This window comes from Pleurodeles waltl, chromosome 2_2, assembly GCF_031143425.1.
Source record: "Pleurodeles waltl isolate 20211129_DDA chromosome 2_2, aPleWal1.hap1.20221129, whole genome shotgun sequence".
NCBI classification, from domain to species: domain Eukaryota; kingdom Metazoa; phylum Chordata; class Amphibia; order Caudata; family Salamandridae; genus Pleurodeles; species Pleurodeles waltl.
Window position 1 is genome coordinate 734,691,170 of NC_090439.1, and position 26,093 is coordinate 734,717,262.

The 26,093-nt window shown below is 38.9% G+C and overlaps 1 protein-coding gene across 17 annotated transcripts in view; it reads right to left on the reverse strand.

The window, feature by feature from the left end:
* EYA1 (EYA transcriptional coactivator and phosphatase 1) overlaps positions 1–26,093 on the reverse strand; it is a 218,611-nt gene that overhangs the window by 167,179 nt on the left and 25,339 nt on the right. For 12 of the 17 annotated variants that reach the window (XM_069220330.1, XM_069220338.1, XM_069220336.1 and 9 more), the window contains 2 exons: positions 24,721–24,848; positions 1,450–1,524 (listed from right to left, as the gene is read on the reverse strand). The exons of 1 other annotated variant lie outside the window; for it this stretch is intronic. In XM_069220330.1, the coding sequence (XP_069076431.1) occupies positions 1,450–1,524; positions 24,721–24,844 (199 nt within the window). In that variant the 5' untranslated portion in view covers positions 24,845–24,848. The remainder of the gene's footprint in view (positions 1–1,449; positions 1,525–24,720; positions 24,849–26,093) is intronic. 4 more of the 17 variants (XM_069220341.1, XM_069220340.1, XM_069220339.1 and 1 more) reach the window with 2 other exon arrangements.

A 26,093-nucleotide genomic window follows, 5' to 3' on the forward strand; every position in this document is an offset into this window, starting at 1 on the left:
TAGGAGTAATGCCATTATCGCAAGAAAATGGACGCAAAACCACATTGCTATGTCAATTTTTGCAAGGATTAATTATGACGTTTGATTTTTTTGTTGAAGGCAAATAGGTTGAAGGTAAAGAGGTTGGATATGGTTTTTCAATCCATTTTTCCATATTTTTCCTGATGCAAAAATCTTTCTGTAATATAAAGTGGAACTACAGCTTTATGTACATTGTTTTAGGGTTGAACTTTAATTAATTAGTAATGATACTAATTCTAAATGTCTTTCCTTCCTTAAGATATTCAGTTTTTTGCAGTTTTTTTATACTTATGATTGCCATTATAATACATGGAATTGTATTCTACAATTCTTGTATTAAAAAGCAGTTTTTAATATCTTTATAATCAGCGACTTCTGACGTATGCAGTCACCGCTTCTGACACACACAGGCACCATAAGTTTCAGATCTGAACTATAATGGCTTATTACAGTCGAGTTCAGAGTCACTATGCCTGCTGCCAGATGTAGAAGAAGAGAGGAATACCAGGTTAGGTCATGGAGCATTATTAGAGCAGCTGTTTAAAGCAAGGAAAGGGAAAAAAATATTTTCTTTTTTCTGCTATGTGTTTTTTTTTACCTCTAGAGTTCCAAGCAGATAGTAGATATTTATGGTAACATGTTTATTTTTTGTACCCGTTGGGGAATTATAGAAACAAATCTGTCTGCATTTTTCTGCTGTGTCTTTGTTTTTTAAACTAACTTCTGTTCAACTGCTTATAATATCTTTTTTTAACAACTAGCTAACATTTTTTAATGTGTTATATTTTGCAAAAGTGATTCTATTTTTATTCTTGTTGATTCCAAACATATTCTCTCTTTCATAAGAAAAATCTATGCACCAAAGCTTGAAGTAGTTTGTGGGAAATGTGATGGTATGACCATTTATCATTAGGGATAAAGTACCTCATACCGTACATGATATAAATATTGAAAGTAACTTTGGAGTTCCCTAACATTATAAAGGAACTCAGCTTTTAGCCTCCTTCCTCTATATGGCAAAGGACCTCCTTGGTGACATGCAATATCCTTAAAAGATACTGCAAAGGGCACTTTATCAATATATACTTGGGAGCAGGGAGATAACAAATTTTAGTTATCCAAGTTTGACGAATCATGTGCCTAACTCTTAAGTGAGCCTTGTGTCAGGGTGTGGATTCAGGTGAACCCTGAAGAGATCATTTTCTTCCTCCCAGTTCGGCATGCCAGAAAACACATGCAACACTGCTCTCAAAATAGGTAACACTGCATGGAGATATGTTGATGTATATTTAGATAACCTTACATACTAGATTTATCAACTATGTGTTGCATGTTTCAGATATGAATTTTAATATATATGCTCCCATATTCTAGAGGAAGCACCCACAAACTAAACTCATATGAGAAAAGAATGTCAATGATTCTTACCTGTTCCTGAGAAATTGTCTAACGTTTCCTCTGTTGACCTGGAAATCTCACTGCTGCTCATTGGTTCTGTTTTCACTAAAAATATTAGATATATGTGTGTTAGTGTAGAATGTGTGTCCTTTCTAAGCACTAAATGTACTATATTTTAGCATTAACTAAAATCCATATACACCTTTTAAACCTTCCATGATCAAATGTACATTCTTGAAAAGACTCAATGACTTCAGTGATTTGCTCATAAATGAAGCAAAGAAAGTTGGATGCTTAGTTTTCTTAAGTAAAATAAGGTGCTCACCCATAATTACAAATGATTTATTGACCCCAATGATCCTTTTCACTGCTCCTGCAAGATTTGTTCTATGCCCAACAGCACTTTCTAGTTTCCATCTGAAGTGGTCTTCATTCATCTGATGCGAGTCAGGCTTATCTTTAATCCCTGGAGAAGCATTGTTGCATACCACTACAAGAACACAAAATTTACTACTGAAACAACTGGCCTATTTTACAAACTTCCCAAGAAGCTGTCAGCAGTTCCAAATGTCTGCAGGTTTCTAGCACATTCTTTTAACCTGTGCCACAAAATTAGAGTCCTCATTTTGATGACATTCCTGCTTTAGGCAAGGAAGAATCTTAAGAAAAATCAATCCTCCCTATTTTACATGAGCAAGTTTCTAAGATGCTAGAAATCTTTTTCTGAAGAGTTGAGAACACAAAGTGACCCTACCCTTAAGTAGGAGTCATATTTTTGGAAATAGTTTTTGTTATTAGTTGTAAGTAGTAAATGAGAGGCTAGAAATTATCCTCGGTAGTGTCAATAGATTATGTATGTTCCAACAATTGTAAAACGGGGATTAAAACAGAGAGAGTGAATGATAGAGGACAAGGCAGATAATGACAGTGCCTCATAGAGACTACATCTATGGGCAACAGCATTGTACATGCTGTAGATGTAAGCAACCAATGTTAAGCTATGTTTTGATTTGCTTTTAGAAAAAAGGTGTCTCCCTATATATAACTGCTTTCTTCTAATAATGTAATGGTGGACGTGTAGAACTACAGGGGATTGGTATATTCTTACTATGGAATAGAAAATAATTCACATCTCTAAAAGAAAAACAGAGGCATACTTTGATTGTTTCCCTGACTGCGGTGAAGACAAATGGCTGCTGTGAACAACTGCTAATTGACTGTTCCTAGACTATTACATCTTTTTGCTGGTTATTGGTAGATGCCTCTGCACCTAGCATCACCAAGGTGTGTCTCCACTCTCTGAGTGAGAAACAGAATCCCATCTCCTCTCTTGTATACATGCACCAAATTCATTTAACATTAAGGGCCCTACTTTGAGTCTGGCGGTCACAAGACCGTCAGACTTGCACTGGCAGTCTGACCATCACATTACGTCCATAGTGGTCGAACCCCCAAAAGACCGCCATCTACGCCAGGATCTTTGATCCTGACAGGATGACGGTGGTCGTAGTTGTAATCAGCCATGGTGCGTTGAAGTCAGAGCTGCCGTGCTGATTAAAACCATGTTCTCTGTCAGAATTTTCATGGCGGTTCAACCGCCATGAAAATGCTTGTGGAGAAAAAGAGCAGGGGTCACAGGGGCCATGACATTGGCAGTGCAGAGGCCACCCTCTTCAGCACAGTTGGAATGCACACTGTCTGCTATGCTAGGGAGGCAACAGCATTGGACTCAGCTCTATGTGGAGTGGAGTCCAATGCTGCAGCATGTTTTCCATTTGGCTGACCGGCGGAAACCTAGATTTCTGCCAGTCAGTCCAGTGGAAAACTCATAATAGGGCGGATGGGAGGCCTACCAGTACCTTGGCGGTCTCCTCATGTGTAGTTTGGCAGTCGGGTTTTCTGACCGCCAAACTCGTAATCAGCCCTTAAAAATGGAAGTGACCAGTCACTTGGATTACAGCATATGAAGGCTGTGCTTGTGTGTGCGGCATAAAGGAAGAGGCCTGGGGAAATTGTCAAGCCGAAGAGCTCAGAAAAGCTCTGATTCAACAGTTAGGGACATTACAAAATCTTTGCGTTCAATGTAAATGCATCAGGTTACTACAGCTTAGTTACCAAAGAGGTCGTCTTCCAACCATAAAAGTCACACTGTATCATGAATATAAGGGGCAAGGTTAAATGTTACTCTAAATTACTTGATATTCCGTCAGGTAATATCTTGCAAGATGGTCCAGTAAATTAAACTCTCACTGCTGGTGTGATATAAGACATACAGGTGACAAGTTTCAATTCCAGCTTAGCTAGTTAGCCCAGTCTTTCGTCTTTCATCTTTCCAATAGCAATACACTGTGAACAGCTAAACTGGCTAATAGTAACACCTGTTTTTCACGGGATTTAAAAATGGCAGAAGTGCACCATTAAGTGCCAAATGAAAAATGACTTATTATTACTATTTGTCATTATTTTTTTATTTCGGCTGTTACATTTGCTGAAGCAGGGTTGCTTCTAGGCCAAGCGAATACTTTGCGTATGCATGGGTTCCACCAGCGGTGTCACTAGATTTGCTCCTTGATTTGACACAACTGGATGAAAAATTACAAAATATCAAATGATAAAAGGGAATATGCAAGAGAAAATAGAGAAGAAATTGTGGTTGCCCTAGTTTATAAAATAGGCATCTCTTTGTACAATCAGTACACACATAAATTAAAATGTATTCTGTATCAAAGCATACACACGGTGCATCGTATACACACAAAAAACTGTGGACCATGATTTTTAATGAATTGCGATGAATTATTTGAAATGATAAAAGCAAAAAATAAATACAGATTACACAAGAGGTGTGTTGTATAACATGGCAAAGAGCACAGAGCTGGGATAAATGCACCAGCCCAGAGAATGATAAAGTGGAGAAAAAAACACCACACCATATATTACAGGGATACTGCAAGTCACTGGGAAGTTCCATGACTATATAGAGAAATGAGCCCTAAAGCTGATGTTCTTTATAAGGTCGTTCAGCTCCGAGGAGGAGTTGCCAAAATGTCACACCCCTCCTGCCAGCGTTACACTTAAATAACTCTAGTGGCATCGTTTGAATGCTGTCTACAGATACTTCCTCCAGAACACACTAAATTTTTATGATGTTCTCCTTCATGATCAATGACTCTCAAGGACCTTTGTAGGAACATTATCTACTTATTCCGCAGACAAAAAAAAATGTATTTTTTCCTAAGGCTCAGCAACATACCCTAAAACAGAAATGTACTGAAAGCTCCATGTTTCAAACCCAGAATCAGAAAATACTAAGCCTTGTTGCTGTGAAGCAGACTTTTAGTGTAGCAAGCATTCTTTTGACTTTGGTTTAGTCTCTGAAACATATCTTTATTTCCCTTTGTTGTTTTATAATAGACACACATAAGGACTTTAAAATAGAGGTCAAATAGTTATGTGCACCCTACCGTCATTATAGACGAATCTGTTCTTTTTAAAGTCTCCGGATACACCAGAATAAGTTGTTCATGGTAGGAAAAAATCATAACTAAGTGAATGAAAATATTTTAGGGGTCTTTAACGAAGTATAAAGTTTTAAAGCTGAGATGATTTTAGACAGCAGTGTAAGACGTTCAAGAGAATCAAAGATGAGTGTCATTCATACCAGTTATTCTGTTTCACAGTGATGTTTCAGGACATGCCTTGTAGAATGTAGAGGTTACCTTTTTCTCTCCTAGCCTAGCAAATCTAAAGTTGATTTTCTGACCTAGCTTTACATTTTCTTTTAAACAATTATTGTTTTTCCTTCCTATAAAGAGTCAGCTGTGGTAACTAAAAGCAGCCCAGCCCACACTTTCTTGCTGTCTCTTTATTTTCTGTCTCTTTACTTCCAATATCTCTATTTCTCTCTCGCTCTTTTTTCTTTTTTCTCTCTCTTTTTGACTGCTTTGCCTCCTGCCATAAACCCCGAGGAGCCAGCCGTTGTCCTTCAAAAACGGGCCTCCAATGGATCCAGCTTGCTCTTCCTCCTCCTGGCAAAATGCCTGGTACAATAAATGATCAGTCTATCCCTGTATTCCTGGTTTCATTTTCAGTGACTATTCTGATGCTAGAATGCACCAAAACATTCAGCACATTGACTGATTCAATCATTAGGAAAGTATGTTTCTATTAAAACAAGCATCAATCTGTTTAAAAGCAAGTATCCAGTTGGGTATCTTCCTCTGGGATATGGACTACTGGAAAATGTACTTCCTTTTCATATTATTTCAGTTACTCATTCATTGGTGGGGTTTTCAAGAACGAGACATGATGAGTTGCACCATACCTGAGCACTTTCATCTATGGTTACAGCTAACTAGGAGCAAGAAGGATGCAACTGAAATAATTACATTAAATAATGATTGTTCAAGAGTTAACATTAATAATTCAGAAGGATTTCTTTGAACGTTTCGGAGGTATGGCATGGGGCAGAATATTGGATAGAAAGCCAAGTCAGTCCTTGCGCATTGCCTGTGGCACCAGCCCAGCTGCATGGAAACTCATGTTTCATATTTCTTTGAATAATTCAGTTTTTACTATTTTTCTCAAGATCAGATATTTTGAAGGGGCTTCTAGAGGTGGAGAGAGAATATGCTATAAATTTGGTCTTTTATGCCTGGGTTCTGTGCCCATATATTAAGTCAAGAACTTGATAGATCAGAGGTCCTTGTTGAAACCATATTGAGAGGGTAGCTTAAGAAAGTGCCCTTGGTCCCTGTTCCAAATAAACTGTTGAATATTGTGTAGGATTGTGAACTTGTCCCTTTATGTTGTCAGGTGCCAGAGGAGTGTTTACTGTGCAGGTTAATGTGGCTCTTTTTCTGAATAAAGGCTAGCCTAGCTGCTTGATTTTTCATCTTCTGCAGTTGTGTACCAGGTTATTTTGTGTGCCTTTTCTCAAGCATTATTCCAATAAAAAAGTATGATGTGGCTATCTTCACCTGAGTGTTTCTTATGAGGAGCACAGCGGTTTTTGAAGCGTTACAATTGGACGTTAGTATCGTCCATTACTGTGTTGATTTTGGAAGAGAAAGAAGTTGAATTTAGTATCCAAGGTTTGGACAATATGTGTGGACGTAGGCACTAATCCGAGGGAGATAAATCATTTGATGTGAGTGGGTGCATTGAGGTCTAGGTCACCAAGACCAAGTGAATATGTTTAGCCACTGTTGCAGCACAGAATGCTTTCTGTTGAGAAGCAATAACAGTAATTCATCCAGTTGATGATGTAGGCCTTATTTAATTGTTATTTTTACAATAAAAGGATGGATATGTGCATTGCTCATAGAATCTGAACGTCAAGCTGATAGTACTTGATAGAATCAATCACTGGACCTATGTAAATGTTAAAAAAAGAAGTGTGACAGTGATGATTCCTTGAATATGTCATGGAGGACCACCTGGTATATTGGTGTATTCTAAAGCATTCTTCACTATTATTCGCTCATGATGCATATGAAACCGGAAAAATGAGGAACTATTAAAAAAGATTAGGAACTTCAGTACATCCGATTTGCTACAAACAATATTTAAAGGAATGCATATACAGCCGAAATAAGAACTACAAAGAATAGCAAACAAAATCTTCAGGAGACGATATGGGATATAAAAAAGGAATGGTCGTCGGGTGGACTTGATATTTCAGAACAGTTATAGGATGTTGATTTAGTTGCTGCTCTCGAGGATCTCTTAAAATGAAAATTGGCATCCATAGTTATATGCAGTAAATCAGCCTTATTGTGTATTAGTTATACTAATTAGATGTAGTTCAGGATGCAACAATTGCTGAAGGCGCTTATTCAAAGAAAGTAACACACTACATATATTTGCAAATTGCCCTTTGCTAACTGCATGTTGGCAGAAACATCTGTCTGGTAGAAAACTGCCCAATTTCTAAAATCATATCCAGACAAACATATACAAATAGTAGACATATTAGGAATATTTGGGTTTAAATTTGACTTTCTTAGTAACACACATATGGGGTCATTACGAGTCTGGCGGTCCCATGGTGGCAGCCACATTATGACCATGGAGGAGATGCCACAGTCAGACTACCGACACTCCCAGACTGTCTGGTTGCGGTAGATTCACATCCTCAGGGTGGCGCTGCTTGCTCCCTGGGGATTAGGAGTCCCCATCTGCCAGCCTTTCCATGGCGGTTAATGGAATGGGGAACTCGGGGCCTCTGGGGGTTCCTTGACTGCCCATACACTTCCCATACACTCGGCATGGGCAGTGTAGGGGCCCCTATGAACAGCCCCATCATGCATTTCACTGCCCGAATTACTGGCAGTGGAATGAGCAACGGGTGTTGCTGCACCCGCTGCACCGCCACATTGGCCCTGGCTCCATTAGGAGCCAGCGTCAATGTTAAAGCCCTACGGTGAAGTCCTCTGAATGTCCCCCATAGTGTAATCCCACAAATACAAAAACCTATGGGTTCAGGCTTTAAAGGAAGTAGAAACAAATTTAAACATACGGCAACACTACAATAAATGGTTGGGAGAAAATAAGAGAGGGGATGGTAATTATGAGGTATGATCCTCAATGAGTAGGAGGAAAAGAGGGATCCTAACATCATCTTGGAGACTGTTTACAAATGATTGTAATTTTTAGGGTCTGTGATAGATTTGCCTCTTGAGCATCCAGCTCCAAAAATGGGACAGTACACTGGCCTGTGTTTGTGAATCCAGAAACCATTGAACATGCTGCTTTTATTATTGTCCCTGTGGTTGTGGGTCTTTTGATCAAGGGCTGTATACTGAGGAGGCCTCTGAATCCTTGACTTCTGTCTTACCAACAGGTGAATAAGAACTTGCTCACTAGCTGCTGTAGTCCTGCTGGTGAACTAGACAGAGTGAGACAGTGATCTAAGAGGACCTTATTGCCACCACCAATGGTGGCACCCTAATTAATGTGTTTTTTCAATGTACTAAAAATAAAAATGCTCTGTGTAAAAGGGGTCTTTTTGTCTCAAAGGCAAAATCCATGAGATGTATATAAATGATAATGCAATTCATGTTAAGCAACTTGCTCAAAACGTATTGCCACCAGAATGTAGTAATTTATTGCTTCATTGCATGATCTCAAAAGCATAAACATTTAAGAAATTCAAAGTTACACAAGGAATGTGATAGTGCTAGTTGTGACTGGATTTCCGAATACAAAGACTTTCTCTTAGCAAAATCAGAGACAGAAAGTAACGATGTTATAACACCTTAAGTGTTCATTTTTCTACTGTACAAATATATAGCTATTTTGAATGTATTTTTAGTAAATGAAACATCTGCATTTTTGACTGCCATTGAAGTCAATAGCACTTTCGTGCAGACACTACACTTGGCATCCAAAAAAAAAATAACAGCAACGGCATACTGCACCCAATTGACGTAAAATCAGTGTTTAATTTGTAAAAAATAATAATAATAATAAGTGCCAGGGCCCTCGTCAGGGGGCTACTGCAGCTTGCACCACCCATTGCCCCGCCAGCATTGCCAAAGGACAGTACCAAACACCTCTACTACTCATCACACACCTCCAAGTGTGAAAATGCAGATTATTCCAGGCCCCCACAGGAATAAAAAAAGGCTTGGGTGGCAGATAATAGTAATATCTAATGTATGTTGAATTAATTAAATTAAAGCTAACGTTTTACAAAAATGCATAGAAGGTGGAATTCAGTAATAAGGAATATGAACTTCCACTTGATCTCTTGGCGAGAGTTTAGCTGTGACATCACCTCTCTCTCGTCTGTACTTCGAAAAAGCATTCGCTGCTCAGCTGCATCAATTTATAATACAAGGAAGCCTGGATTCCCGATTAAAAACCTGTGTCTAATTTTCTTATTACAGCCTAGTTGTGACAACACGAGTCACCAAAAATAAGAATATGACATAGCATGTCAACTGTAATAACTATTGTAGATGAGCTGTGATATCACAACGCCGGCTGTAAGAGTCAGCAGACAGTGTCCTGAACCAGAATTACAAGTCGAGAAACAAAATTCCCCGTGCTGTTTAAATAATGAAAACAAGAACTCGTTTTTCACCTATTTTGAATTGGCATCCCGAAATGGAGATTCTTTAGGAGAACGTATCCATTTATGTCAGCATGTTTACTTTTGCAGGGCTATAGTTCATTACCGGAATAAATAGCAATGTTGACAGGGATTTAAACTGAATAGCATATAACATTTTTTGCTACAAAGTAATAGCTGTATCAAGGTGAGATTATTTACACATACTGATTCACCGTACTTGCCACATATTTGCAACCATGCTCATTTGTGTGAAAGAGCAAGAGACCAAGGATTAAAGATTTCTGGGGGAAGGTTCGAGATGTGACAATGAGTTCTAAGAAGTAAAATACCATCTGGTGTATGTTAAAAGGATAACGAAAGTCACCTCAGACTTCCATGACCTTATAAAGAAACTTAGACTTTGGGCTCATTTCGGTAACTAGCAACATCCTTATAATGTACAGTAGACAGTAGGTTATTCCATCTATCACCGTTAAGTTGTGGCATCACGATACTGGTGGCCAGACCAGTAGACAGTTCAAACTGCAACATTCTGAGCAGAACACCATCTGCAACTTTAACGATTGTATGGATGGTTAGCATTTCAGCTCTCTTGGGTCAGAAATTCAGTGACTGAAAACGAAATCACTGGTTTAAGAATAGAAATGTATGACTACATCTTTATTTCGTGCTGTGTTGTGATTCTCTACCGGAGGGGAATGAAATGTATTTGCATTTTACTTTATTTTTAAGCAACAAAGTCAAATAACACTTAAAGTGCCTGCACTACTTAAAATGATTGCATTTCAAGCTGATACATTGTCTTCCTACATGTGCGCAGCCTGACATTTCTTACATTCATGGGGTCAAGACACCAAAGACCATATTTAAAGATTGGTGGACAAAAAGTGAATCAACAGTCTGCCTCCATACTGCAAGTGCCTTAGGCTATAATGTACTTGTAATATAGCAGACAGGACATCAGCCGCATTTGTGATGAGTATTCTGACCATCAAACCTCTAAATAATGACCCAAGTATTAATGGTTGTAAGTCATGAATCAACAGTTCTATAATTAACTCAGAGTAGCTGTGTGTTTGCCTATTTACCAAACTAATTGGGTAGTTCCCAGATAAAACCACTTTAAGGGACATTTGTGGACAATACCAACAATTCTTCAGTTGTGGTACAGCATCTATACATCTAATATTCATTTTCCAGGAAACATGTTCTCCAAATCTTGCTCACATTATCCACCATGGTGAAGAGTGTGAACTGGATAAAGAAGAGGAGATGCTGAATGGGACAAATGATGAATTCGTTCTCCCCCTTGCAATACTCAAACCTAGCATTGCCACCTTTCCTCATTTAACTCATCCCTCCTGAGCCATCAATATATTAAGTGAGAAGGTTGCTTCAGCATGTTCGATTCTTGTGTTATTTCCATTACAATACAAGCAAATTCCAAAACATTTGTTCACATTTATTGGTTAAAGGGAAAACCTGGAGAATGTAAAATCTCAAACCAATCTGTTATTCTACTAGACACAAAACCTCTCAATGCTGCTTCTTATGTCTTCTCTGGGTCATATCCCAACACTTCAAGGGGTCCCTTAGCACGAATTAGCAAATATCTATTCAGGCATCTGATTTTTTATGGGAGAGTTGATCATATTCGACTTTAATCTACTCAAAAGAGGTGAGAGTGGAATACATGGCATGGAGGAGAACATGCGTGCTTCTATACGTTCCCATCTTTGTGTTATATTTTAGACAAGGCTCTGCGTATACTGTACTAGGCTCATGCAGTAAATACAGTGTCCGTCTGATGTGAAATAAAGCTGGAAAATAAGAGCATGGTTCCTTGTCTATTTTAAAAGCCAGATATTTACACAATTTAATTAGAATTCTGCTTCTTCTTTGGTACCATTCCATAAGTTATTGCAATTTAAACCTGGTGGCTTTAATTAGTTTTTATAAAAAAATATAACAATTGTACTGATGCTTGTGCTATATTTTCAGTTGTAAGACCTATGATCCAAAGTAGCTCTTTTCAGCTCTTCAAAGCCCCTATAAGCTATGACACAAGATTATTCATAGTATTTAATTTACTGGGGCCAACCAAATATGCCCATATTCATGGATTATATAGTTTTTTTAATGTAGGGAATATTTCTCTGGGGTGCTATCCGGCTACATGGAATTGTACTGCAACGGAGTATGTAACTCAATAGACATCTGCCAACTAATGCGATTTCAAAGAGAATGAAATTATGATATCATTTGAAGAACATCCCTTCCTGAGACAAGATCACGCCCTTCATCAAGGTGCCAAAGATAACATTCTGTTAAGAAAATGATTTAGGGGATGAGACGCCTTCTTTATGCAAGACAAATGGCAGCTCATCAGTGGAGGTTGGCAGGACAATATTTCAGAGCATAACTATCAGTTAAACATATACGGACTCCCTATCAGGGATATTAGGATATCTAATTTCTGGGTTAATATGGTGTTTTAGGATGCACCCAAGCAGCTGGTAATTTTGATAGAGTGGAGGGGCCAAAAGACACCATGCTTAGTTTGAAAAAAGCAGGTTTCAACTACGACGGAGGGTCTCAGGTCCATTGCTCTGAAACATCAATACATTTTGAAAGCAACATGTTAAAAGCACTTTGCTATGTACCACATACAGCAAATTGTTAATTACATGCATATACTGTATAAATAATTATAACCTATGTTATCTGTTCATAAAATCTGAATACGTAGACACTGGTGTATATTGAAATTTAAGCTACCTTGTAAATAAACTGTAGTATTTAGCTTTGGTGTACACCTGAATGGAATTTATTATCAAATGACTTAACTTGGCTTTTCTCAAAGTCTTTTAAGCCTATGCAGTAATACAACATAGACTATTTGCCAAAATCAGTTATAAGAAATGCTATGTATTTAAGTAAGGGATCGGACTATAAATTCATTTTAAACGATTAAAACAGATAAAAACTGGCATTTTATGATGTTTTTACAATATTTTTTGGCCTGTAATATATCAGCATTATTACTCACCTAAAACATTATCAACAAATTCGGGACTGGTTTTAAAGCCTGAAACGTGCAGATCTGATCTTTTGTAAACATAACCCCTATTGCATGTGGGGGTTATTTTTCTTGCACATTTGATTAACATGTATTTATACAAAGCTTTCCATTTGCTGGAAAGAAAATATATGAAGTATAAATATACATAAACTGTCCATGGAAAATGAAGAACTTTGAGAAGTGTGTCAGAGAAGTTGTATATTTTGCTCCTTTAGCCCTATCTGTGAGGTAAATTATAAATTAAATGTGCTACCTTTGAAATCTCACAGTTGTGTTTTTTAAAAGACCTTATCATAGAAAAGACGCATTGAACTTAATTAATCCAGTGGGCAATGTGCTGACCTGAACTTCACTTTGACCAAGCAGCACCACCACAGGGATGGTGCATCTTAGAGCGTGACAATTTGTGTAAATATTGCTGTGTTGTATATTTGCTAACTTGAAAAACAGGAATTCACATCCTTCAGTTCAGGCTCTTCTAAAAGATGAAAGATCTAACTTGTGTTGTGATTCTAACACAGGGCAGATAGTCCTTATAACTGATACATGTAATGTTACTTCAAAATATATGATTCATTTTCAGAAAGATGTGATTGTACACAAGGCTCAACGTAATAAGATGCTTATAGACTGGACACAACTATGGTACTGATGATAATTGAAGAAGCTAACACTCCATAAAACCACCTCAAGCAAGTGTTCTGTGAAAACAGTAAAGCTCAGTTGTCAATGCTTACATAAAAAGGCATCAGGGCCCATATTTCACATAGTGCCCAGCGACACAAAAGGCATTTGGCCCCCGATTTGTCCCCAGGAACTTCAGTGTTGCTGTGGCGGCTGCAGTTGCCTGCCAGATTTCTTTTATAATGTGGACTATGCCCCTTCAAAATGTGAAGCAGTGCAATACCAAGGGGTCATTTACACAAATGCATGGGGCATGGCTCCATGTAAATGAGGGAACATCTTGGCCCTTTTGCTTAACCATATAACCAATGCATATGCAGAGGCAAACAAGCCATAGTGAGTTGCATTACGTGTCTGTCACGGATGAGGTGGGGCAGAGTCAGTGCACCTCCGCCCCTACAGATACCCCTTGGGAAGGTGGGCTATTGGTAAAAGGGACCTTGAGAATTCCTTTGCAAGTAGGTACAGTCACTCACAGCACCTATCTTTAGGGGGATCCCTGCCCTAATTTGAAAATGTGTCAGGGTCCAGTGGCAGGAAAAGACAGAGACACAGTTTTAAACTTAAACTCTGTCTTTAATGCATGCAGTCTCCACAGCATGAACTGTAAGAGTTTGCTCCTGCACTAGGGAGAGGTTATTGTTTCCAAAATGTGGTGCATTGTCCTTATCTGCACCAGGCATTCATAAGTGAGAGTGTGCACCCAGCACACAGAGGGACAGTGCAACCCATATCACATTTTCTAATTCATATGATTTTCAATTTATCTAAAAGGCATACAGGTTGCCAACTGCACCTGCACTATCAAACCATTTTTAAAGAACAATTCAAGAAGGCATGGAGGTGGACTTCGTTTCAGATAGGTAGACATTTATTATAAGCCTGCAAATCTGCAGAGAGAGCATACTTTATATATCTATCATTTTATCATTTATGTTCACTGGAAGAAGTATAATACAACTGAAAAAATATATAAGGCACTAACACTACTAGTCTTATGGAACGAACACTAACTCACCAAACCCCAAAACATATTTCCATTTATGTGCATTAACTATGAAATAGAAGGATAATTTGGCATGTCTAGTTTGAGTGGAATATTGGACATATTGTCCATATTTAGAAAATTATTTTCACATCCAAGAGGAACTTCAGTGACCCAAAACCTCAAGTTATAAGAATAAAGTCTCGTTTTGTGGTCCCAACGTGTGACTTTAAGCTTGTGAATATGGATTGACTCTCTGGGCCCTAGGTGTGGCTAGAGACACACCTGCTCAGTACCGGGGTACCCTCCCAGGTGACAGTGCATTGTACAAATCTGTGTAACATAACATTTAGCATTACACCAATAAGGGGAAATACTACATGGGAGAACACTTCCTACCAGGGTCGGGTTTTGGGAGCTCCAGGACTGGAACTAAGTAAGTTGGAGCACATACAATTGTGCAGATCTGTGGTTATTCACAACCATTTGGCAGACATCTCCCAGCCCTGAACCCAGTCTGAGATTTACTTTTGTGAACATTTTAATTCATAGTCAGGTTGGCAATGAGGAGGTAACATCCTCAGAGCTAGTGTTGTTTTTAAGGAAGGGTTTCCCCAAGTGATAAAAATATTTCCCCATGGAGGAAACAAAATGTAATTGTTACATTTACACAAGCCAAAATGATTTTGATTTGGATTAACCTGGAATTTAAGAACTATTCCCTGGAACTGTGATTGTTGCAGCTCGCCATGATACTCCTGGAAATCTGTATGAGTTCTAAAAAGAGTCAGAAAATCCGAATGTAGCTCTAGGTCGACAGCACTACATTTCAGATGTTTTTGATAATCTGCCCATTATGTGACAAAGGGAAATCGCCCAATTGCCAATACAGGAGGTTTATCATCTTCAACATATTGGAAGCACCTCTAAGGTGGGTAATCCCTTATCTACGTTTATTCAAATAACACATTTCATTGATGTTTTATTGTGTTATTCCAACAGTCTTGATAATTTAAAAATGCATCATATAAAGCACTCAAAAGCAAAAAAGTAAGGGCCTCATTTAGACTTTAGCTTACAGGTTGCTCATCACAAAGGAGACGGATATCCTGTCTGCCTTATTACAAGTGCATTATATTGTATGTTGGTTGTGTTAAGGTGGACGCTATATTCGCCACATTTGTGATGGAGTACCAGTCTGCCAAAATCTAAATCTGGCCCTAATTGTGTGTCTTTGAAAGCAAATATAAGAGCATTGTCAATTTTACTGAGATTCTAATGTTCTTTAGCTAACAAACGTACCACCTTTCCTGAAATACAAATTTATAAAATGTATAACATTATCGTGGGCTGTTCTACAAGCCAAAACTAAATTCAGTAAAGTACACAGAAGAACATTTATTACTCTGTATACTTTCCCAAATGAATGGTATTCACAAAATTAAGCCATAAAATTAAGTCTACTAGAAGACCTATTTCTACATGCCCCCTACACCCACACAAAAAAGGTAGTGTCCACAAGTACATGAAAATATAATGAATTACTATAACATGACACGTAACATGATGCTCCTAAACTGTTCATACTACTGCATATGTTATGTTTTCTTAAATTTCCATTTACAATGTGTATTTGCCTGCATGGAAGCAAATGGGAAATCAACCAAACCTAAGAAAGTTCAAACACCAGGCAATTATGACATTAGGAAGCATAATTACACTCCACATCCAGCGCTCTAACCTTTTCTGCTTTTGCTGAGTGTCATATTGGAGCCAGACCCCTGCCTATTCCAGCAAGATGCAGACCAGTTCATTTAAGAGGAAAGCGAAATTCATTGATGAGCCAATAGACACTGTAGTTAACTATGTAGGTAACAACTAGGACAAGCTATATGGTCTAACTCCACATATTCTCAGTTGGGAAGAAAAGCAGGCCATTTGGAAGTCACCAATAAGGTGAATGCATTGGAAACAAAGGTGCTCCTTGGAAAGCATTAAGAAAAAAGGGCAAGATGAGACAAGGCAAGCAAAGGATATATTTGCCAGGGTGGATGTAACAGAAGCTGTGCCTATTGGAAGCCCTGTTTCACACCTTCTTTTCTCACTCATTACCTGAGTAAAAAGATCTAATGATCCACACACATATGCATACAAAAAGCAACATAAGCACATCTGTAAAGTATCTCATTGACATTAACCAAACTTCAGGCATGCACAGTAACATGGACGGGAAGTAGCAGCCACTCCTGTGTGGCGGGACCACAACCATCACTAACACAACAGCTCAGCATCATCCCTAAGCCAATTATGTGTAACAGCAAAGTCTGTCCTACCCACACACCAGATGCATGTCCCACAAGACATGTTAACTATTAACTAAAATGTCTTACAGCCATGTGTGTCTCTATGCCCACATCCTACATGACATAGAGTGAACGCACTAAATAAAAATATTCCAACATGGATTCACATTTATTCTGTCATTTTAATCATTGCAGACTTTATGTTGCTAGTCACTCAGTCACTGACCACTACCACTACATGTGCTATATTGCCCTGCATGTTATTCAATGAGAACGTGCCATTAAGACCAGGTAGAAGACATAACCTAGTAAGCCTCTGAATATATACACAAGTACACATCAGTGCATTTCTGAGACTATGAAATGTGATCTACATGTACATATCGATGTTGTCTGCCCACTTACTAAGTAATGCAAAATGTCGCATACAGCTGTGAATGGGGGAGTCCTCAACGGTGTCATGATGACCTCGTTTGTTTCTAAATCTTAGGTTCGCACTAAGCAACTATGTGTCTCACATAGAACACCAATTGCATCATCCACTGAAGTCAGTCTTCCAAGCCTAATCCAACCAGGAAACCAAGTTAGATGGACATGCATACAAACTTTAGATACAAATTTACATTAAAGATATGCACTATATACATGACACATACCTTAGTCTATGTATGTTATACGTTGCCTTTTGTAATGTATGTTCACATTGCCATGGACATGGTATATATGCATAATGACTTCTCATAAAGCAATGCATAGACAATGATATGATTCAATGTTCATTATTTATATGCCTCTGAGAAGAGCCAACCAGATATAAGACTCAGATTAAGTGTGAAGCCACAGGTTTGCATCTCCTTCTTTAAGTACCCCCTCCGCATTATTTAAGAGGTATGTTGTGAAACACTTAACATTAGGAGGCCAAAACTATTTGCACTAACTCACAGAAAATGTGAGTTGACTTTTCCTACTTTTTCCTGTTTAGCAACATTCCCTGGAATATGACTGATAAACTGTGCCAGGGACTGCTGTCCGGATGTATATGTGCAGATGTTAAAGAAAGATCCTATTCCCACTGTGCAGAGTTCTTCGTAGCAGAGAAAATATTCCTCTTTGCAAACATTGATATTTTTCTCCACAGGGAGTTCATTTTTCCCTTTCAGAAAGCACTTCACCTACACTCCCAGAAAATCTGTGAGCGATCCTTTCTTTTTCCCTCTCCGAAAGAAATGTTAATCGAATCCTTGGCTGAAGTAAATGTATTATTCTTTCCAAAGTGGAAAAGAGAGGGAGACGAGTTTGGTAATGCCCACAAGCATTTAAGTTTGTGGGCTGGGCACTACTGAAAATCTAAGGTAAACCACTTCTTGAAATACCCACTTCCCACCCTTTGAATGAGACTTAGAGCTACCAAGATTTCCACACAGGTAGCAGAGATCTCTGCCCCATAAACAGATTAACACTACCAGAATATTTCTTTAGATTCCTTCCGGGCATAAAAAGTTTACACTTGGCTATAAACTTACATTGAAGGGCACACGTATTATGATTTTAGGGTTCTATTTTATCAATGACTCAAATTACTGAAAAAATTATTAAAAATATGCTAAAGTCATGAAATTGAAAGTAAAATATAATCCTGCACAATAGATTTGACAGATTCCTAAAGTATTCCAACAAATAAATGCCTGAGTCATTACCAATGATGGTGAACCATGTGTTCAATCAAAAACGGCTGCAACCTTTTTTGTCTCACCAATGACAATACATGTGACCCACTAAGACATGTTATTTGCAAAAAATCTGATTATTAGACATACATTCATGTATGGTTTGCTGGAGAACAATGATCATTACAAAGATTCTACTTAGGATAGCAACTGGGAATTAATATAAAAAGCCTAGCTAGTTAGATTTTATATCATTGCATAAATTGAACTCTTTTTACTCTGGTCCTGGTTAAATACTTTTGTTCATGACTCCTACAATGTAAAAACATGTCATAAACCACATACGCAGACAAGCGATAAGTCATATGCAATTTACTACAACAGAGGCAAGAGATAAACATCATGACCCACTTGAGGCACCATCCCTTGTGAGTTATTTCCACTTGGCAATTCAGAAGCACAAAATCCTCTGCATCTATTTGCTTCAGAATTGATCATTCCACTTATATATGAATTCAAGGACATAGAGCCCTTGCTTTCATATCAATCATTTGCAAAAACATATGGCTGGCAGTGGTACTCCAACCTTATCACTAATATAAATGTGCATGACAACATGTTTAGGAGCACGTTTGCTACATATAATCTTTAATAGGGGATCTAGTTGTTGGCAGTAATACCCCATCCCCTTACCTTGCATTTAATTTAGTATGATCAATTAATATAATGGTGATGTGAAATTTGATGTCACCAGTTATGTCATTAAAAATGTAATTTGTTGTGTTATCTGCTACTAGGGCCTCTTCCAAATCTGGAGAGCTGACAATATGGGGGAGGAGTCGGAGGGCCATCACTCAGGTTCTTGGCATCTCGCCCAGGACCGAAGGTGGGATGCAGCCAAGGATTAGTTGTCTGGTGCTGCCCCAGAACCACTTTAGGGGTTGTGTGGGTCAACCCCGCCACTTGTAAAGGGGCCACGCAGCGACAAGAGGGTCTATTTGCTCCTGCTCTCAGCTGCCTAGGATCCCACTGGGATCCTGACACCCCCACCTCAGCACTGAGGCCTCAGCACAGTGGGGCTAGCAGCCCCTCCTCGACACTCAGCCCTCTGGGGACTGCAAAGGCTGAGCTAGCTCTGTTTTTACCTACCCACCATCCCCAGAGCAAGGGGGCCAGGCAGGGCATATGGGGGTGTGGTCTTGGGGAGTGAGGGGCATATATAAACTTTTTCTCCCTTTCCAGAAACTGTTAGGACATCAGTGGATATGGGATTGTAATGTCATATATAACATCTTTGTTCTTCTAAAATTCAATGTATGTGGATTTGTCATATTTATTCAGGTTGGCGGGTGAGATCATGATTGGTGGTGACTCTTCAGGTCCCTTTACAGCATTCTTTTTACACCAAATTAGAATCAGTGTCCCTGGACAATCCAAGGGGTGCTGGCAGCAAGTTGAAAGGAAGTAGCAGTGGTGCGGGTGTTGGGAGTGGCCACTGACACGTGATCCTTACCTATCAACCATTGGCACAGACACAGTTAGTGCAAGCTAACGCAGGCCGCCGTGGGGGGGCGAGGAACTGAGGTGTAGGGGGTGCCCGAGGTAGGTATCCTAAGGGCAGCTACGCCCCCTGCACAAAGGCTCCTGAGGTAGGAGAGCTCCTGGTACAGGAGATGGAAGGTGGGGTCCTCCTTCATTAACCCTGCACCTTACTGTAAACTTATTTTTAGGAAATGGCATTTTTTGTGTGCATGTATTTCTCATGAAGTTGGTTAGGGCTTACCGTGCCCACATATTGCTCAAGCAGCATTTTATTTCTCAAGATTTATGAAGGTGTAGATATGATTCACGAATCACAAACTAGCCAATGTGATAAATCTGATTGACTGAAGTTTTTTTTATGATCAGGTTCAAACGATCACTAATTAAACAATTAAGCTATATAGAAACTGTTTTTTTTTTCATTTTTCTAAAATACTGAGCAGATTTATATAAAACCAAGCAAAGGGGTTAAGCTAGACCTAGCTTTATCTTCATGTCTTATTTTGTGTAAACGTTTGTCAGCACTATTGTGCTTTACAAGAAAGACAAAGTCGAGTGGATTTTGAATGATAAATTAAAATTTGTGGGCAACCTTGCAGAAAATCCCTCTCCTAATCAATCTCCATAAAACTACATTATCACTTTCAGGTGCCAGTTACTTTTTGAAAAGCTTCGTGTAGATGTATCACAAGTGGACAAAGTTACTATGATTACAAAAATTACAATTATAAGAACTGACTATGTAGTAACCATCTCAAGCATAAAGAGTACCCTTGAACAACAGGAACATAGATTGGCAAATCATTATGAAACTTCACAATAAAAGCATGCTGCATTTTATTTGATCATGTGCAGTTTTGTTTGATTTGTCAAGTGTGTGAAAAGTGAAAGAAGGTTGTATATGAAATCTCAATGCTGGTCACTTGCCAAAGGGCAGGCACGAAAATAATCTACCGAATGCCACTAGGTGCGACGTGCACAGAGAGGAAACCTCCTTCTGTGATTTTTTTTTAAATAGTTGTCTTTCTGTTTGGCACTGATGCTGTAGGTTTAAATAAAACATTGATTTCATTCTGGGCTTGAACCTTGAAAGGTTCACTGACATCTACAAACATATTTAGAAATAGTCAGAAGATATGGATGTTTAGAACTGTAAACACTTCAAATACTTTGAATAAAGTCCTTGACCTTTGCCCTGCATGAAATGAAAACTTAGTCTGAGGGGTGGAAGCCATGTGTTTAACCGCCACTGGAGATTGTTCATACAACAGGGTAAAACATTTCTCATTTACCCCAGTAAGTGTGTCCTTCCCGTTCCAACCTTCACCATCTTAAAAAAAAAAATTGTGGACTCCCAAAATTTGAAGACTTCTAGGCAGCATTGGAGGACTTGATATATTTCCACAATCACTCCCTGACAAAGGAACTTACGATATATTATATACATGACTTTTTTAAGGCACATACAAGTGTACGAAGACTCTTAGAAAACCATTGATAAAACGTATGTTAAGGAACGTTATGGATAGATTTACAAACTAACATCTTCTGAAATTGGCCTTTTGTGGTAAGTACCAGAACTATATTGCCTCTATAGTCAGGACATAATGAAAATAGTCATGAATTTTAGGATTTTTTTTTTTGCAGAGGTGGTGACCATAACTAGACAACGTAAGAAGATTGTTTAGTTTTTAGATATAATTATAAAGTTCCTTAACTTGTATTTATTCACTAAACAATCATGCAAGCAAACATGAACTCATGTATTCACCTATGTCATCACCGTGAATAATAATAATAATAATAAGAAGAAGAATAAGAATAAGAATAATACGTGTATACTGTTTGCTGGGTTTTTTGCGTTAAATATCACAACAGTTGCTGCCAACCACAGTGTATGATTCCCTTATAATAAGGCTTTATTTTATTTTTTATTACAACTAAAGAAACCCAGTTCTATATTGTATTTTGCAAGTCCTCCAATGCCCTGATAAATAAATTACTAGGTGTGAACTAACACTGTATTCTGCTTCTCTGAGGTTGTAGTCGTTCATATGCTTTAAATATTGACCTAATAAGTCAGGTACCTTTACACTTCTACTTTCTCAGGACAGTTCTTGGTTACATCAAGTTACCACAATGTTTTCGTATTTTCCCACCAGTTCAACTTTCAGTCCTGCGGTGATTTAACTCCAGCTTTTGTAAGAAGTTTCATGTTACTCTCCTGGTCTCATGCTCTCCTTTTTTGTTCTTTTGAATTGAATAGGTCATTAACAACTCGTCATGGAAAGCACAGGAAAGTGTGTCAGTATGTTTACAAACTATGCCTCAAAGGCAAACTTTTTGGTAAAATTAGCGGAATTCGTTATAAATTACGTTTTCAAGGCAAGGTCAGTTTGTCTTCCACATTTCATGTTTTTCTAGATTAGATTCTTTAAATTCTGGGCATCAAGATCATAAAAGTAATAATGTATGCAATATTTTAGTAAACAGCACAAATTACTTTGACCTGCTTCGATAATTTAAAATCCAATGCCTGTTTAAACTTGTACAACGTTGACATATTTGTATTAGATGTCATATGAATTCTGCTTCCTGAACTGAATTTTTGAACTGTCACAGAGGGACCTTTGATCTTGTCCATTTGAAATACATATATTTGTGCATGTTTTCATCCTTCCACTACGCCAAAGGCTAAAAATGTTGTGAATCAACCCCAACAATAGAGAATGAGAACCCTTCACAGACCTACTTTGTCAATGGCTCTTTGAGTAATATAGTAACCTTCTTTCCCATTGTTTTTCATGGATTTCTGATGTGTGTACAGTCATTATGCTCATAGGTTCATGGCATGGGAATCTCTTACTGCCTGCTATGGACAAGACTGTCCACACAGCACCCAGTGAGTCACCCCCTCTCTTTACCTGCTGTGACTCTTACAAGAATTCCTTAAGATTCTCCTGTTTCACCATCATACATCGGTGTCGTCACTGCCTGCATGTTAATGCTTCAATGATGTAAGCTGCTATTCTGAGTAAATTTGGTATTCGGGCTTTAGAAATTATGAATAATAAAACAGAGTGGACATGTCTGGGATCCAGAACATTATCATTTGAGCTAAAACAAGCAAGCTCTGATCTCAGCTCCCACATTTCATTTTGAATACATCTCCCTACAGCAACAAAAGGCAACTTCTGTTGTATAGGGGTTCACTGTTGACATCTACAAACTGCAAATTATATTTGTGCATGAGGGTTCTTTTTGACAGAACACATAGTGAATTGTGTAGGTTTACACAAAAGCTATCTTTCAATGTCACCTTGTCACTTTAATGGAGTGAAGTAGACATTCACAAAATTTGTTTAAAATGGGTGCAGAGATGATTTTCAGTTGTAAAACATCAATAGAATTTTTAAAAAGTCAATTCTGAAATATACATGTGTGAATTTTTCTTCATTTAAATAAGCCAAAGTCTGTTTCTCATCCCTGTATTTATTTTGAAGGACACAGTGCAGTCAAAAAGATGAGTTTATGTATCTCCAGTGAATTGAAAAACAACTATTTATACTGATATTTGAGTGGTACAGTCTTTAACAGATGTTTATATGATACTGAACTTTCCCTTCAATGTGTTCCCAACATTTACTCTATTGCTGGAGCTGACTGTGCCATGATATTGTGATATTCTGTAAAATGACAGCAATATGAAACAAAGGTTCGTTTTCTACAACTCTTCAAAGACTATGTAGATTGTGTGATTGCAAAACATTTGCAAATATTGAAAGAAAATGTGCTTTGTTTCTATGAAAACTGCACACATCGGATTGCATTTTCATCCTAAATAACATTATCCGTCCAAAAAGAAGGCATTTTAGAAACGATAAGCATACAAAATATCTACCCTCACCTAAGGCGTTACCTCCGAAGGCAGATAATTTACCAAAAAACAGAGCACGTTTAGGTCTGTCCTCAAAGAGTAGCCTTTGCTGCTTTCTGGAGTTGCATTTCTGGGCTGTAGACAGAGACACTGGTATTTTATGGCTGGAGAGTAACCCACCGAACAATCATTTTAAATCTGCAAATAGGTACATGAAAGCAGTGGATTTCATGTAGTCTAGCGGTCTAAAAGGGTGTGTTTTGAAAATGGGTGTTGTAACAGGCCACATATGATAAAAATCAAAGCACTCCATTGTATGTATGACAACTGGTCTGTTTCTGACTTGAAACGATTGACCACCTAGTTATCAGTTAATAGATGAGAAATGGGCAGCCTGATTCGAATGCGTGGCAGATCGAGACCCACGTGACTGTGGCGGATGTGTCCTAGTATTGACCATCTGTACCTCCAAGAGAAAATATGGGAGCTGAGCATTCCTTGGATATGTCACCCAGTGGGACAGGTTGCTAGCCCCTGAAGCTTACCTGTGGAGGTAGTTTGTGAGCCACATCATTGAGAGAGGAGACACATCACGCAAAAATGTGTTAAAATGAAGGCACTGAGACTGGCACAGGTCTTGTCCACTCCCGGACACATCCCAGCAGAAGGGCAATGTACAAATAATACAGAAAGTTGATCAAATGCTCCCTGATGGCAAAAACGACGATTAAACGCTGCCCTTGGTTTAATCTTCCTCACTGTAAATTAAACAGGCTGCGTGGATTTCACCAGGCGAGCAGGGAATATTTAATATGCTTTACATAACTGTGTGACACAAACAAGCCCAACAAGCAGCGCAGATGTGGCTGAAAGCAAATCACATGAATTAAACAACCAAGGTCATTTCGAAAGCTTGCATCCCAGGTAATAAATGCAGAACGTTTCCCGCAGTGAAATATTGCGAATATTAATGAGAGCTTCCACAGTGGACACCCACCGCAGGTGCCTGGGAGCCCCTCGCCGAACACCTCACGCAGCGGCAGCACCTCACTCTCACCCTAGGCCGCAGTAGGCCACTCACCTTCGGTGCCATTCGGTGTCATGGGATTAGTACATATATGGGAGTTCTCGAGAGAGGAACTGCTGGGCGACTCGCTGCTACCACTCAGTCGGCTATGCGGGCTGGCTAGATCCTGCATTTCCATAGACCTGGGCAGAAGAAGAGCCGCGTCAGTCTTGTCACACATGCACGCGACGCGCACACAAACCTGAGGCCCAAGAACATTTTAGAATGGGTACAAAAACACAGCAGATGTTTGGCGTCCACGTTTGCATGAATCAATAGTGTTTTGTATTACTTTTAAAAGGTGTAGCGTGGTTGTCAACATTGACTCATGTGCCACCTACAGATTATTTAAAACGTAGTATAAGACATAGATAGATAGATAGATAGATAGATAGATAGATAGATAGATAGATAGATAGATAGATAGATTTCTGAACGCTATTCTTCTTTGCTCTATTTATTTTACACAAGGTGGTGCTGCGAGGGGAGGGACTTAGTGCAACAACCACCAGTAACAAAAAGCATTGCGCATGAGGCCCTGCCTTCTAATACAACTGCCTCTGAAAGGCTCAGCTAAGCAAACACAGCACTTGAAGGCATTGTTGAGGCCTGTGGCCCACTGACAGCCCACGATGAGACGCTCCTGGCGCATGTGTTTACCCTGGCAAACTACTTAATTGTTCCTCTGTTTCCGTTGAAACAAATGCAGCATTAAAACATTATTGTGTTTGCTTTGTGGATTATATAAAGCGTGCCGAATTGAAAAGGGATAAGGGCGGCAGCAGAGAGGGGATGCATGTAAGCATTAGATGGCCTTAGCACTGCGCTGCACAGCTGTCACTGGGCTACAGGCGGCACAAGGCGACGCAGGCTCCCACCAGAGGGCTGCTGTGTCCTCGCACAGACCAGCTACCATGCTGCCATTAAGCACTTATAGGATCAGCAGCGACTAAATCCGCCGGACGTTGCAAAGGGCGCTGCGGTTCACAGACAGCCTGCAAATGGCGCAGCCTGGAGCGTGTGTGCCTCACACGTATGGTCATTCGCAGGTCCGCCCTGCTCATTACCTTCGATTATGCGGTACCTGGTACCTGGTACCTGGGCGGAAGTAGCAACTACCATAATGTTCGAAAACAGCATTTTCCACTACGGACTTTTCTGAACTGTACTGCTCTTATGCTGATGAATATATTCAGCCACAGAAAAAGTTTGTTGTGAGAGTAATTTTACACGTTTACTTTAAGTCTGTTCACCAACTGCCTTTATAGGCTCACTCACACACTGCCACATGGCATCTAATGTGTTTATAACCAGGAAAAAAAATTGGTCTAATAATGCGAGCATTTTGACTCGCTGAATCCACACAATAAAACTGAGTCTGTGCGCTT